This window comes from Xiphophorus couchianus, chromosome 23 (assembly GCF_001444195.1).
Source record: "Xiphophorus couchianus chromosome 23, X_couchianus-1.0, whole genome shotgun sequence".
Taxonomy (NCBI): Eukaryota; Metazoa; Chordata; class Actinopteri; order Cyprinodontiformes; family Poeciliidae; genus Xiphophorus; species Xiphophorus couchianus.
The window spans coordinates 11,254,265-11,270,122 of record NC_040250.1 but is presented as its reverse complement, the minus strand read 5'-3'; the positions used below and the strand labels follow the sequence as shown (position 1 = coordinate 11,270,122).

General features: G+C 38.3%; 2 protein-coding genes across 6 annotated transcripts in view; both read left to right on the top strand.

Moving 5' to 3' along the window:
- The first annotated feature begins 2,580 nt into the window (after positions 1–2,580).
- Positions 2,581–5,160, top strand: nkx3-2 (NK3 homeobox 2). Its single transcript, XM_028008203.1, has 2 exons — positions 2,581–3,253; positions 3,813–5,160. Exons 1-2 carry the CDS (start codon positions 2,881–2,883, stop codon positions 4,235–4,237), a joined length of 798 nt encoding a protein of 265 aa, XP_027864004.1. The 5' UTR covers positions 2,581–2,880; the 3' UTR covers positions 4,238–5,160.
- Positions 5,161–9,719: 4,559 nt separating this feature from the next.
- rab28 (RAB28, member RAS oncogene family) overlaps positions 9,720–15,858 on the top strand; it is a 33,299-nt gene continuing 27,160 nt past the window's right edge. Inside the window, exons 1-3 of one of the 5 annotated variants that reach the window (XM_028009422.1) lie at positions 9,721–9,912; positions 10,029–10,172; positions 15,129–15,225. In XM_028009422.1, coding sequence (XP_027865223.1) covers positions 10,098–10,172; positions 15,129–15,225 — 172 coding nt within the window. In that variant the 5' untranslated portion in view covers positions 9,721–9,912; positions 10,029–10,097. Of the gene's footprint in view, positions 10,173–15,128; positions 15,226–15,858 lie in introns of all 5 variants that reach the window. The other 4 variants (XM_028009425.1, XM_028009426.1, XM_028009424.1 and 1 more) reach the window with 4 other exon arrangements.

Below are 15,858 nucleotides of genomic sequence, written 5' to 3'. Positions count from 1 at the left end.
TTGAATGGATGCCCTCTCCAGAGAAGAAGAAGGAGAAGAAGAAGAAGAAGAAGAAGAAACCAGGCTGCTGTTTACATTTCCTGCCACTTACTGCTGCTCTTCCTCGCAGTGAGGTTCAGATCAGCAGTGCTCTGCTCCACATCACCGGGATGGCCTCACAGTGTCAGACATCTCTAGTTATCCTCCACTTTTCCCAGTTTATAAAGCGGCAGCGGGTCAGGGAAGAGGATTTTAGGACAAGAAAAAACAAGAGTGTAGCATTTAAAAAAAAAAAAAAAAAGTGTACGAAGGACAAAGGAATGACCAAGAAAAGGAAAGAAAAAAAAGCATATTCCAATAGTGGTCAGTAGAAAATGGGTGCGATGTTGGCCTTGGACGGGATGACGAGTTCCTGATAGAACAAGGGCAGGGTGTGTGAAAATCTCCAGATGTATCTGCGGTTTGTGTTTCCCACCAATTTCAGTTGTGATTTTTATGTTGCGGCGACAGACTTTTTATTCCCAAGGAGCCTGCAGTCCCGAGACAATGACTCACAAGTCTATGCACCATTATAATTCGTGTTTATTCCACACAGCAATCCAACGTAATGTAATTATTGTTTATATGAGAAATCTGCCGCTGATTTGGGGTGAAATTTTCACCGTCTGGGATAAAATATGCAAAGTTAGTTTTACTATGTCTGGTCAGACAAGACATTACAGACTTAAAGATGTCCCAAAAATAAATAAATAAATAAATAAATAAATAAAAATCAGAGAGGTATATTGAGTGGCCACTAGATGGTATGATCTGTCGGCTTTGGACGAGCTGACCTCAGATCATTGTCTTTGTAATTCAGCATAAATTCAAACTCAGCACGTCTTATTATCTATTTACTTCCCTTAAGTTATATGCAGGCTACGACATCAATGTGCTGCTGACTTTATTTATGGAGGGATGCGTGTTTTTTCCCCCCTGGGATTTACGCTTCAGAAAACAATTTCAAATATTATCTAAAAGACGAGCAGCAGGGATAAATTGTTTGTAAGTGTTAACATATTTTTTGTTATTTACAAAACATTTGAAGAACACAGGCGGTACTATTTTGTCTCTTCAAATGATTTGTGTTGTGCACAACGGACAAACAAGTGTAAAATATATACACTTTAATTTAAAATGGTGTTATTATGATCAATAATAATAATAATAATAATAATTATTATTATTATTATTTTATAATTTCCCTCAGTTTAACTAATACATTTCATTTTAATCAATCAGGTCCAGGTTCTGTTTGTATGTGTTAATAAAGGCTTAATAACCAAAACTTAAATGTGACAGAATAACTCTATAGATAACAAAATAATAATAACAATAATAATAATGAAAAAAATCATTGGCCTCCAAACATGAGGCCAGAAATGATTCGCCTAAATCAAATGTCTTTCCAGAAAGGCGTGAATGAAGCAAAACATTTGGATCCTAATTATGCGGTCATTTTATTGTGCACTGCGCACTTAAACAGGGAAAACCTGCGGTTTGCAAATGCGCCTCGCTTTTAATCAGACGCGTCCTGCTGTAATTTGGTGGCGGTTTAAGCTGTGAAAGGCGGAGGGTGGAAGGTCCTGATGTGGATCTTCAGGACAAATATTCAAATTTCTAGATTCCGGGATGTCGCTATAGGCAACATGTCATCTATTTGTATATTCTTATGTTGATAGACTATTAAAAAATTATTTTTCTTCTTTCTCAAACATTTTTTAAGCGCGCATTTTTACGCATCTTTGGGTCACCACATATGATCTGACGCTTTAATGATATTAAACCTACCTCAATTGTGACACCCCGCAGTCTACAGCTGCATTCAGGCCCATATTATCAGGAACTGTGTGCACATGTTAAGGTATACCTGTTTTTTTTATTTATTTTTTATTTTTTGCTTGTTTTTGCAGCAGCACTTCGACTGCGGTGCAGATTAAACAAAACACAACAGATCCCGAGTGATCCGGAAAGCATGCTTCTCCCACTTTGTTGCGTCAATTCTAGACTTGCTTCCCAGTTTGAGGAAACACTCATATTAGGCTACCGACAGAGCTGTCAAAATGATGAAGTGAAAACCTTAAAAAATAATAATAAATCCCTGTGCGTTTATTGTAATAAAGCACATTTATGTTGGATTTAGGCGATGTGTAGAAACCTGGACATGCTTTCACATATGTTTTATTGCTTTATTGTGATATTGGATTGTTTTATTTTTCCCTGAGCGTTAATGTGTCTATCCCATAAAATGCTAAATTCTGACAATACTAATTGTTTTACATGATTTCAAAAATACCCAAACTCAACCAACAGGCAAAATCCAGTCCTGCAAAGATCTAGTTTGATCGCTGATTTGGAGAATTGCTATGTTAAAGAAATAGATGAAGATCCAACCTGCTTGTCACTTCAGGGTCCAATAATTTAAAAGAAAAAGCTTCCTTTAAACTTTTCTTAACTTTCCCCCACCCGAGTGAAGGCAGCATGACGTCATTTATGCAATGCCCAATCATTAAAAAGGCTTTCCCCCAGTTCAGCCAATAGCCGCCAGAGGGGAGTGCATGTGAGTCACAGGTGAGTCTGTTTGGTTGAAAAAAATGGGCAAAAAGGGCCGGAGTCTGGAAAGAGTCTGAGCTGATGGCAGATCTGTGCCGCGGATAAGCATCGCGCCAGCGGGTTTTTGCAAAACCTCCTCTTCTTCTGCGGGAATGAGAGCGGAAAGCAGCGCTGGAGGGAAAACGTTCAGTTTGAGCAGAACTCTTGCGACGGAGCAGCCTAACATGTGGATGAACTGACATTTCCTTCTCCACCAGGGCTGATTACTCAACTTCAACACCGAGCAAAGCGTCGCTCCCCTTGGAAAAAATGGCCGTCCGTGGCAACTCGCTGATGCCTTTTTCCATCCAGGCCATCCTGAACAAAAAGGACTGCAGCAGACACTTACCAGAGCTGGACGTATGCTTCTCCAAAGCGGCGTGTTGGAAAATATTCGGAGAGATGAACGACGGGTCCGGGAGGACCGAGGAGGCGTCCTGTGTGCAGACAGAGCAGAAAAGCTACGACTCGGACTCCGGACTCAGCGACGACAATGACGGAAAGACTCAAGCAATGCGCAAGCCGGAGAGGGACGGCGAGCCGGGATCAGACGTGCCGGAGGAGAGCCTGCAGGAGGAGACGGACCATGAGTCTGCGGCTGCGGAGAATGCAAAGAGTGACAGTGAGCCCAACAATACTACGGGTGGGTAGGCCTTTAGAAGACGCGAATACGTGCGTAAAGACACCTGAATGTGTTACAGCGACTGTTTTTGAGTTAAAGCTACAAATTTTGAGTCAGACTGCGTAACAATTGTTAATAATAGATGTTTTATTTTGTGGGCAGAGATGTCTCGACCACGACGGTCGTTTAGGACATTGGACCTAATTTGCAAAGACTTCTCCACATCCTGCTCGCTTTTACGCACGAATTGTCCTCTGTTTGTGCTTGATTATGAATGGGAAGTCTGGCACATGTTTAAGCCCCTCACTATTATACCTATGTTTCTTGTATTAATATTCATTTATACTGCAAGATTGAATTGCGGAGTTCATGAGACGTTTTTTAAATTACAATATTCTACAAATATTCTGGTTAAATTGGAGAGGTTTCCTTATAACTGAACAATCTCAACAAGACAGTTCAATGCAATGTATTTACCCGAAGCCAAATAATACATATATATTAAAAAAAAACAACGAACGACGTAAATTATTGCTATCAGAAATTACATGCACGTCCAATTTGTGTGTCTTCTCCGCAGACTCCAGCAACCCAGACGAGAAGAACCTGGAGCAGCCCAAGCAGCGGAAGAAGCGCTCCAGAGCCGCCTTCTCCCACGCACAGGTCTTCGAGCTGGAGCGCCGCTTCAACCACCAGCGGTACCTCTCCGGGCCCGAGCGGGCGGACCTGGCGGCCTCCCTGAAACTAACAGAGACACAGGTCAAGATCTGGTTCCAGAACCGCCGCTACAAGACGAAACGCCGGCAGATGGCCGCAGACTTGATGGCATCCACCCCGGCGGCCAAAAAGGTAGCGGTGAAGGTTCTAGTGCGGGACGACCAGAGACAGTACGGCCCCGGGGAGATCCTGCGGCCCCCGCTGCTCTCCCTGCAGCCTTCCTATTATTACCCGTACGCATACTGCCTCCCTGCGTGGACACTGTCTGCGTGTGCGGGGAATCAGTGAGAACCCTGAGACTTTTATTTATTATTCATTTGTTTGCTTCTCTTCCCGGGAACCAACATAACTTTACGGTTTTTTTTTTCTGACAAGAAGAAGAGCCCTGAGGGGAAAGTTAATCAGCTCTGCGTCCCTGATTTGTCATCGGGTTGTTTCTAGACTTTTTTTTACACTCTCAAATACTTTAAATAATATTTTAGTAAGAGTCTGTGTCTGATCTGCAGATATCCTTAAAAACTATCTGGAATGATATGAAAAACTGATTTGTGTCATTTTATCTCGATGCTGGGACCCCCTCAAGAACCCTATAGACTTAAAATGACACCTCATATGATTTTACATGCGCCTTCCTACCTCTGCAGTGATTGGAAATAGATATATTCCGTTGACATTTTTTAAAACGAGCAACTCTCTGTTAGAGATTGTGTTTTGTTTATTAATTTTTTTGCTGTGTTTGTAAAGGTAAGATATTTAAGCACTTTTGAGCATATATGTCATTTTTCTTCGTGCAAAATGCATGCAGCGCGCATGTTCGGGTTCGGACTTAAAAGAAAGGCTTGTTGGGCCTGAGAGTGGCACGAAGCGACTTCTGACTGAAATTTGCATGTTTTTGTGTTGAATGGTTGTTTAGATCGAATAACATTAAAACATATCAGGCATTAATTATTGGATCTGGATGCGATTTTTTTTTTGTTTTGCGTTCTTTTACTTGGAGCAACGTAGGAAACAAGAATGTTTTCCAACATTTTGGAGCGTTTTTCCATTTTTACGCACACTTTAATTTGCAACTTGGTCAGGTACTCATGATCAGTAATACTAATTACTAGTTCTCTAGGTTATATTCTTTAGTTTATTATATACCCACCTGCAGTGACCAGGGCGATGAACTGATTTGGTTAAATCATTTCCATGCCTTGAACTGGTTTTTCTATGTTTCCTCCTTGGGAAATCCCCGAGGCTTGATATATATATATAAAAAAACAAAAACAATGATTTACTTAGCGAATAAAGTGTAATTTATTTCACTCTCTCGTCTCTTTATAACATAATCCCTCAGAGATTTTATTTCACCTGAGCCATGGTGGCTTTCCTCCTGTCACACCGTGATGAATTGCTCTGTAATTCCTGCACAGGCCGAACTGACAGCTACCTTTACGGCTCTATGTCATCACAAACAGAGGAGTATTCCGGGGTTAAGGAGGCTCATGTCACTACACCTACATTTAAGAACAAAGAATAGGTTTCTCGTTTTTCCCTTTGAGTGGTTTTTTCCCCCTCTCCTTCATGCTAAACAAAGGCTTAAACGCCTCTTTCTTCGCGGATTGAGGTCTTTATATTGGAACTGAAATATTGCAGGAATCGCGTAGGCTTGTTGTTCCGAGTATATTTACAGCCTGGGTGTTAAGTTGAGGTCAGAAGGGAGCTGCCGTGCAATACTCCCTCATCTTTGACCTTGTAAAGGCTTATTCAATCCCCCACTGACCCTACTTGAAAGCCTTGGACTGCAAATCAGTCAAAACGTGCTGAAATCCACTTAATATTGTCTGCTTCAGATGCCTGTGTATCAACTGTTTCCCTTCATTTTTGTTGCGCAACAGTCTTACGCACCGCTGATCTGTTTGATGCAGGCAATGCGATAAAGAGCAGCCAACGCATCCTTGGTTGCTTCAGATTTCGAAATGACACACAGTGATGATAGTGACGAGTCCCATATACTTTACATGTAGCCTATATGTGCCTGCATGTGTATATATGTGATACAGAGGGACATATGGGAGCTGGAATTCCTTTCAGCCTTGTATTTAGGAGGGAAACACCCGTATTGGCGTCCATTAGCGATAAATGAGTAAATACTCTTTGCAAATAAAATGAATTTCTTTCTAGATGTAAAAAAAAGTTTACAAGAAAATTATTGACGGACTTGAATTCTGCTCAAAATATTTGGGATTTTTGATTATTATTTCCTTGTTTCGCTGCGATACATATTTGTAAAAGAAGAAGAAGAAAAAAAAACATTTACACCCCTGGAATCGGCTCTGGTTTGGTTCATGTGTTTATCTTAATTGCCCCTCTGTATATATATATATATATATATATAAAATATGACTAATTGCTATTTAACAATAAATTCCATTTAAATAGCTACTCCAGGTTCAGTTTAACGTGCGTAATTTGGCGCATCATGAACCTGGAGTCACGTAATCAAAATTGTTGCTCCATATAAATTATGAACGAGGGATTTAAATCACATAATTATTTTACTGGTCATCATTATTTGTTTCTTCTTCAATGTTGTTTTTTCAACAGTGACGTCATATAGTCCCGCAACACGAATTGGATTGTGAATGTCTTCTTTATCCTGGTGCATATAGTTGGGTCTCTCTCTTAATAAGTATCTAATTAGTGAGAATTATTGACACTTCTTTATGCTAACTTATATATGATGGTCTGCTGAATCAAGAGCCCTGGACTTGGGTAGGAGAGCCGCAAAGAAAAATCTGAGAGAAAAGGCAGTCAAGTGTGAAAGATTTTTTGTCCAAATGTTTTATCTACAGACATTTGAAATAGATTTTGATCAGCTTTGAATATTTGTTTTCATTTATAGAGTTCTTTGTTTGTAAGTATATCGGTTTATTAGATAAAATAATAGGAAGCTGCAGCAGAATAATAGATTTTTGAAATTATGAGTCACAATTAATCTTTATCAGTCTTCGTAAAAGCCCATTCACTACAAATACAGATTTATTATTTTATCTAATTCTTCTTTTTACTGCAAATTGTTGTTTTATTCCAGATTAAAACCTCATCACGTTTTGAATTGAGCTTCTAAAAAGCATGTCATTGCGCGATGAAGTGTCCTTTCCTTTCCTTTCCTTTCCTTTCCTTTCCTTTCCTTTCCTTTCCTTTCCTTTCCTTAGCCATGTGCTTCACAGTGGCCAAGGAGCAGATTCCTCTTCATCCCCTGTGATTCAACTTCTGGACCACATGGCTCACACTTTCAAACAACACTGTCCGCAAAACAGCTGGAGGCTTTAAAAAGAATTACACCCAAATGCCTCGACAGAACGGACTGTAAATTTGTATTTTTAATTCTGTAAATTGGAGGAAAACAAAGTATTGGTGGGCATCACACATGAAGTTACAGTGTGATTATTTCAGAGCTTGTAGTTTGATAAATTTTAGAGTCCCAAAAATAATATTTTTAAAGATTTAAAAAAAAAACGTTTGCTAAGTATTATTGATTCAAATTTAATTTGGACATCTATATTTGATATGATTTACACCTGTTTATCTTGTAAGTTGCCTTAAGAGGGTATACACTGTAATTTATACACTATATAAAAAGAAAGATGGAGAAAATGGAACCCTGAATGCTGTTTGGAGTAAAAGCTGGATTTAAATCAACAAAGCAGTTAGTGAATTGTCTAAAATTATTGTGAGAAATTTCTCTTAAGTTAAGCTGCTACAAGTTGTTGCAAAATATTTGTCTTTTCAATGCCAGAAGGATTTATAAAAACCTCTGTATATTTACTCTCTATTGGGCTAGAATCCTTCAGAAAAGCCTGTGATTTGTAACTTCCCTCTAGACTTAATGCTGACGTGAGCCTGTGTGATTTCATTGACATGAAGTAAATCCTTTTCATAAACAGCCCCCCCAAAAATTTCTACAGCTTGCCACCTGGTTTCACAAGCAAAATGATTACTTCAAGACTTCTTTTGACTGTCTACATTTTGAGTTCATTACTTACTTTACAAACTTATGTTGTCACCAAAACGTGATTTATTTAAGCAAAAGTAAAACTTGAAAACATAATAATTCATCCCAGTACGATTGCTTGTTATATATCACGGTGTCAATATCCCTTAGTAATTGTTTATATTTAATAAATATACAGTTACTTAGTTTGCAGAGTGACAATACATTTCTGAAAAGCAGAATGCCTGTCCGAATCAAATGTCTTTTTGAATTTAAAGGTTGATTTCAACAGCATTTCAACAGCATGCATAACAATTATACATCTTTGCAATGGTTCAATGCAAACCCTCAATATATTACTGCCATGTGTGCCTTTGATAGGTTTTCAAATGTGGTGCCCAGATGGGGATCACTGATGGTCCAGGGATGGCGCACCAAAACCAAAACCTAACCAAAATTATAGGAGTTTTATGAAGATGTTGTCATTAATGGGTGAGTGGGGGCTTAGGTTACAGTAGGAACGAGTGACAAGTACTCAAAACGTCAGTGCAGGGGGACAAAATAAATAAATAATAGTTATGTGGGGGAAGCCTCCCCCCACATAACTTCCCCAGGAACTGCAACCAACTTTCCCCAGCAACTATAACAAATATACTGATAATACAACTGTTGCAATCCACTCATTTCTGACCCATTCCACTCTGTTTCCATCAGGTTAGGAATACACAAGCATCTGGGCACACATACCTTCATGTAAATTCCTCTTATGCACCGCAGCCACTTTCATGAAAGACTTCATTTATTTAGATTGCTTGGTCTGCTTTTTGGGTTAATATATATATATTTTTAAAGAAGACCCCCCCATGACCCTATAAAGTTAAGCAGGTGTAGATAATGGATGGATCACTTTTTCAAACATTTTACTTGCATTTACTGAATTTATTGACTGTACACTACCATGCTTTACTACACAGAACTGAGAAGTTCAAGAATTTCATTTCAGTAGTATTTGTTGTACATGACAATAACTTTTATTGAACTGAATTGACTTGCCAAAATGTATTATTTACTAAGTCAAGCTGAAATGTATCCCTCAGGGGCACCCAGAGTTTTCAAAACGGAGGACAAGGTGAAGTTCACATATAATTATTAATAAAACCAAAAGCCATATAAGAATTTCTAGAGCTATGCTACATGCACTTCCAAAGCGGCGTATTAAAAAAAATAGAAAAGGGACACAGGAATAAATAGAAAAAATAAATTTTTCCTCACTTGTCTTCTATCTTAAATTCATATAAACATCTCATCCATATTAGACTGGCCAGCTGGGGCACTAAATTTACAAGGGTAGCCATCCACCCAAGGTCCCCTTTGGTTGCGCCACTAATAGGATTTTCTATTTATTTTCATATTTATTATCTTTTTAATTTTTTTAAAATCAGTAAATGTATTTTATTCCAACACTTTCACCAATAGTTTGTGAATCCGAAATAACAAGTGGGCAAAAACACTTTATGTACATTTATATACGGACAAAAGAGTTTCTAAAGTGGTCTATAAAACGCCTATAATTGGGTACTTTAATGTTTTCCACGGCACCAAAACTTCATAAAACGTACCCTGCCATAAATTACAAAAATGTATTAGAGTTTGAAAAAAAATAATGACCGAAAATGTGAATTGTAAAACAACTTAAAATCCTGCAGGCTGTAATTATTTTAAGTATTTCAATTTGATCTTTAGGTTTTCACTTTTCACTCCCTTACTTTGTCTGGCGTTATCATGGCAACGACAGCACGTCACACACGGCACAGACTGGACCGCACACACGCCGGAGGATTCTGTTTCCGGTTCGAACAGTTTCCTGTGAACACAAAGGGGTTCATGGAGATTCTGAGCGTGTTTACAGACTGACATGCCAAGCCGTGGCTCCGGGTGTGTTTTTCTTGCAGTCTGCTTCAGGAGGGAAACGGTCGAGGCAGCGGTACGTTAGTGGATCATACCGAGGGGAGAGCAGCTGCAGCCTGCGTTTGTGGAGTCAAAATGGCGTCTGGTTCTCCAGTCAACTCGGCTTTAATCCATCTGTGATTATTCCGACAGCCGGACAGCAACCTGTAACTGGTTACCAGGGCGTATCGGACCGACGCGGGTTGGAGCACAGGCAGTGTCATGTCGGACTCGGAGGAGGACAGCCAGGACAAGCAGCTTAAAATTGTGGTGGTTGGAGACGGAGCATGTGGGAAGGTGAGACCCATCGTAAAACGCACACTGTACCTTCCCCACTTTCAGCGTTATTAGAGAAGGCTGACTTGTGTTTTATTTTCACTCCGACATATTGTTTTTTGATCGGTAGCTGAACGTTTGAATTAGCATCCAGCTCGTGCTCCCGCTGACGCTGTACTGTCTCCGCCTGGTCACCATGGCGACCGACGCTAACTTAGCTTGGCAGGCTAAAACAACAAAGCTAACAACATTCAAGCTCAGATTAAGCTACTCAGTATGAGATTCTGTTTGAGATTTGTGCCTCTATAGTCCAGTGAATGCTTAAGATATACGTCATAAACAGTCTAAAACATAGAATAGGTACTAAATAAAATGCTGGCACAGTTCTGCTTTTGCAATAGACAAAGTTTAGTTTTCATATTATTTAATTCATTTTAAATTGACAGTGCATGCAATGGATTACACCATGTAAATCTGCTAGATTTGGCTAGGCAGGTTTATTTTTATTCGTAGTCCCTGGAAGATTGATAGCATAGCAAATAAAAAGAACAAGTGGATAAATAACTCTCATTCATTTATCCACTCACAAGTGAAGCCAAAGTATTAAAACAAAAATAATAAAATAAACATAAACATACAAAGATGATCATGGAGGTACACACTGATTATTAATGTTTAGATGTAATTTAGGATTCTTTAAGATGAGCTGTAAATATGGAATAATTAGAGGTGTTTCTTGAAGTTGTTCCTAAACAATTTCAGTATTTACAGTTTTGGACTCTGTTGGTCCAAACACTGTGGGAATAGATGGGCCTTTACGGTCATCTTTGACGGTGTCCCCTCCTATTGGCACTCCTAAACCTCTGACTGATTAAAAACATTTTAATAAGGCTGAACAGGTCACTGTAAAATTCTATACATGAAACAAACATATTTAAAATGAATAACATTAAAAACATACACAACTTGTTACTCATGTAAAAATAAGTGTAATATATTTTGTTTTAGCTTATGTAATAAGTATTTCTTAAGCTGTCACCTGTAAATCAGTTTACTTCTATCAAAATAAAAAAAAATCATAATATGTATGTTATACAAAGCTTAAACTATCATTAAATACAAGGGTCTACATTGCATTTTTGTTTCTCAACAGGTTGCTCTGTTATGTGATGCACATGAAAAATGTTTTGGATGAAAAATCTAGAGAGAGTAACAGCTCACTTGATGTTAACATAGTTTGCTTTGCTTAGTAATATGGAAAGATAGACAGATTGGAAATATAGCTTGTTTTTTATTGTTAACATCACCTATACTCAGGTAATTTTCCATAAAATTAGTTAAGGTAACTGTATGTTTATCAAATATAAAGCCACTAATTTCTCTTAAATGGCTGATAGAAAGGTTCTAATGATCTGACCTGTGTTTCCTACAATTAGTAATTACATTTTATTTTCTAAATATTTTTGATCATCACGCTAAACATGTCTTCTATAAAGGAACGATAAGACCTTTCTAATTGCAGGTTTTATGTGACATCAGCTATGCAAAATGTGTATTTTGTGCCGTTAAATCTTACTCAGATCTGTTGCTCTAAACCTCTTAAGTCTGTCTGACCCTTAATCCATATTATATCCACACAAGAGGATAGTAAATAAGCATCTCCTATGCAGCAGTTAAAAAACTATGACCTGCCTATGTTGTTAAGATTTAATTACCTAAATAAATGTATATTTAACTTGTCAAGCTTCATATCTAGAAAGATGTGTCTCTAAAGTAATATGTTTTAGCCAACCTTTTTGAGTAAAACTCATACACTATGCAGCACTACTTGCTGTGTGACAGTTAATAAAGACCTCAGTTTGCTGGGCCCAAATCCTGCAGCTGGTGGTTGCTTTTCATCAGCGGATCTCCTGGCAAATGCACATGCAAACTCCATATGCATGTGGCTGCAGGGAGAGGCCTCATTTAAGAAAATTCATGTTGCATCAGTTCCTGTGAGAAAATGCATCTGTTTTCTCTAATTAGGACCAAAAAATGGCATTCATAGACTTTTGTATTAGTTGTGCAAGTTAACATGCCTTTTGCCTTTAGATAGCTTTTATTTTTTAAAGCTTAAAAATTTTTAAATGCTGTTGTTATGTCCTGTTTAGCTTTGTAGCTGATACACTGTGTAATGTTTAAGTCTTGAAAAATATAGCCAAGCCTACATTAACAACAGGGGATTTTTTTTCTCCTAGTGACATTAAACAATTGTTTGCAGTAAAGCGAGGAGGTTGTCATGACAATTCAGCCACATTTCTTCTTCACTGCATCTCGAATCCCAGACTGATTATGATTTTAAGACAGGCTTGTCAAGTGCTTTTTTAGCCACACATCCCCTTTTGTGACTAATCTCTCCTTCCTTTTGGAAGATAGGAAAGGAACATTGTTGTAAAGGCGAGACACGAAGAGAAAAATTAGTGTTCTCATTTCAGAAGGTCGACATTTTCTTCTGGGAGGCACTGCGTTGTGTGGGACATACACACACGCACACACACACACAACTCCTTGTAGATACGCTACATTAATAACCCCCGCTCACATTGCTCCCAGGTGTCGGCTCGTCTCTGTCTCAATGACTTACCTGCTTGTCTGTTTTGGAGAGAAAACAGCAGCCCTGCCCCCCCATTTTGACTAGGCACCCCTGACTGACATCTTGAATGCCGTTTCCCCCCTTATTAATGTCAATTTGCTGAGCAAATTGCAATCGGATCAGTTTTTCTTGGACAGCGTTTTCAGTGGTATTTTAGCTTGCGGTTTGTTGTCCGTTCAGAATATGGGGAGATGTGGAGAGACTTGTGCACCTTAGCGAAATGTTTTTAAAATATGGAATTTCAGATATTGCCAGACTTTTAAGACGCAGGGCTGACCTTACACACTGCTCTATTTTTCAACCTGAGTTAGAAGACTCAGTTTTTCCTCAGTATTTGCTGCTCTGTGATCCATAGGACAAAATGGAACTCTAGGCGCAGAAAAAGTAACAGAAGAGTAAAGTGTTAGCTAGACAACATTTCTATCTGTTGTCACTGTTTTAAAAGTAAAAAGAAGACAATTTTGTTGAATCACATGATTATTGTCAATGTTCCATGTTTTTTTTTCTCTTAATTTGCAAATTAATTTGCAAGTTTCTGCCTCCAGTTTCCCGGCACTGGTATCAGTGGTGACCCTATGCTGTTCTCTGTCTGTGTGTCAGAATTACGCCAGCTATTACATTTGCCGGTTAGTTCCATTTGTACCATGGTAAAAAAAAAAAACTGTGTTGAAGGAAGAGAGGCAACCTACTGCAATGCCAAGAGAAATGGCCAATAGGCCCAACATGAGCATGTGGAATACATTTCTGCAGTCCAGGCTTGTTAGTCTTATGTTGTCACTGATTGTTTGAGCTACTTAAACGGCTGATTTTCTCCTTGTTACGTCAGTCACTCCTAGCAATTTCTTCTTTACACTTGAGACTGAAACATGTTCTTCACTGGGTACTACTAAAAAAAACAACCAGCAAATGTTTTCCAAAAATCAGTGAATAAATATTTTACATTAGTTTTAATGGACATATTACTTGTGAAAACTCAGTATGGGCGAAACAGTAAGACTTAGATTTGAGATGCACTGATCCGGCTTTTTGCTGCTGATATTAGCGATCTGCTTTCTTTGAAGTCTTGACCTGCTATGACTCTAACATATGCAATACATTTTTATTAAACTAAAAAACATGCTTAGCAGTACACCCTGTTTTCTGGATTGAAAATGTTTGCAATTCTTGATTTTTATGCATTTAATAAATGAGGAACTTTTTTACTTCTTTAATGCCATTTAAGGTAAAATTTTAACTTAAGAGACAAATTGCAGTGCTAGAAAACACATTTGTATGTCTCTAAAAGACTTCAGTAAGCCATTTTAAGAGGCTATCCTATTTACACTATATTGTACTGTCTCTTACTTGATTAATTTGGGAGACGTCCTGCCTTATTTGTAAGACCATTAGACTAAATCTAAACCCTTTCAGCTGAAAAGGACACAGGCTTAGCTTAAAGCTTAGCGAACTGAAAGAAAGTATCGAGTTTTAAATCCCTCAACTAGCAGTGATTGTCAGACATCACATTAAAATTCATTTACTGACAGTCATGAACTCTAAGGGAATCCCGCTGCTTCCCTTCTCTGTTGTGTTTATGTAAGCTCGCTGCTCTAAAGATAGCTAATAGACATCCACCTCTTCATGCTTTTTCTTAGGCTCATCCATCAAAATGAATTACAGTTGGCATGTACTGACTGCGCTATGAATTCCCACGGATTTTAGGAGAGCCCTTGACATGCTATTTTTTCCCCTTTCTCAAATGCAACAATGACAGTGATGGAAGTTTAATAATTGGGTGCAATTATTAGGTCTTCAGTCCAGAGACATGACACATTCTTTGACACCTGTTTTTGTAATTTACTATGATTTGAACTGCCACTCTTATAGCTGAGGAAGCAGACGATTACATCAGTTCACCTTTTAGTCAATCAGAGTTTCTGACTGATTTGAAAGATGAAACTTGTCGTAAAGGTTACATTTCTAATAAATTATGGCTGCATGGATTCCTGGTGAAGAATCATGAAACTAGTTTTCTTGAATTCTGAGGAATATTTTAAAATTCAGTCATTCAACAAACCCCCCCCCAGAAAACTTTTAATGGGTCAAAATATCACCTTTTCAGGAAGTTCTTTAACATTATGTTTATTTTCAATAAAAAGGGTCCGATTTCACCCCTTTTTACACTGTGGTGCATAGACACTAAATTAAATAAATAACACACACTGAATAAAGGCTTCTCCTGTATCCTTAAATCGTTTTTTGCACCCATAGCTTTGCTTTGAATGGCATATTTTTAGTTCTTTTGATGACTCAAGAGATGTCTGGCTCTAATTCTCCACGTCTGTCCTTTTGTCATTCTGTTTCAGACATCACTCGCCACCAGATTTGCACAGGAGGCCTTTGGGAAGCAGTACAAACAAACCATTGGCCTGGATTTCTTTCTGAAGAGAATAAGCCTTCCAGGTGAGACACCTTCATAATCTTTAGGGAGTGCTTCTCATTTTGAGAGACTGTGCAGACATATGTTGCACAACTGCAGAAAATATGTATTTTCAAAGCTAGACCAGTCAACCTTGCTGGTAGAACACTGTCGATTTTGTATTTCTTTTATATAACCTCAACTTTAATAGAAACGTCTATGACACAAAGGTGCCTCTTGTTCCCTATTAGTCTCTGTCACTTATTTCTCCTCGTTTTTTCATTTCCAGGCAGAGTTTTTCATTAACGTCAATGCGTGAGCTGAATGTGACTTTTCTGCTAGCTCCTCATTGTCGAGTGTCTGTCACTTCTCAGGCTTATTTGCTCTGAAAGCTCTCCTCTCTTGAGCAAGCGGCACAATTTTTTATGCTCTCCACAAGACCACTGGTCAGATTTATGCCCAAAGTAACAATTCGTGCTTGAGTAAATGCAATTTTTGTGTTTATATATAACTCACTTGAAATAAAGGTACTTTATATATTCTCATCAAATCTAAAAATTAAATGTTTATGGCTTTTTGCTATGTTTGAAAGAAAGTTTCAACCCTTTTTTAAAGTCTCTTTCTAAAATAGGAATTTTCTGCATTTAAATGTATGTTTTTTCATCCTCAGCCAAAGC

Coding starts and splice junctions, on each gene's coding strand:
- nkx3-2 (XM_028008203.1), top strand. CDS start 2,881: ATGGCCGTCCGTGGCAACTCGCTGATGCCTTTTTCCATCCAGGCCATC. Junction 3,254..3,812: donor TGAGCCCAACAATACTACGG/GTGGGTAGGCCT, acceptor TCTTCTCCGCAG/ACTCCAGCAACCCAGACGAG.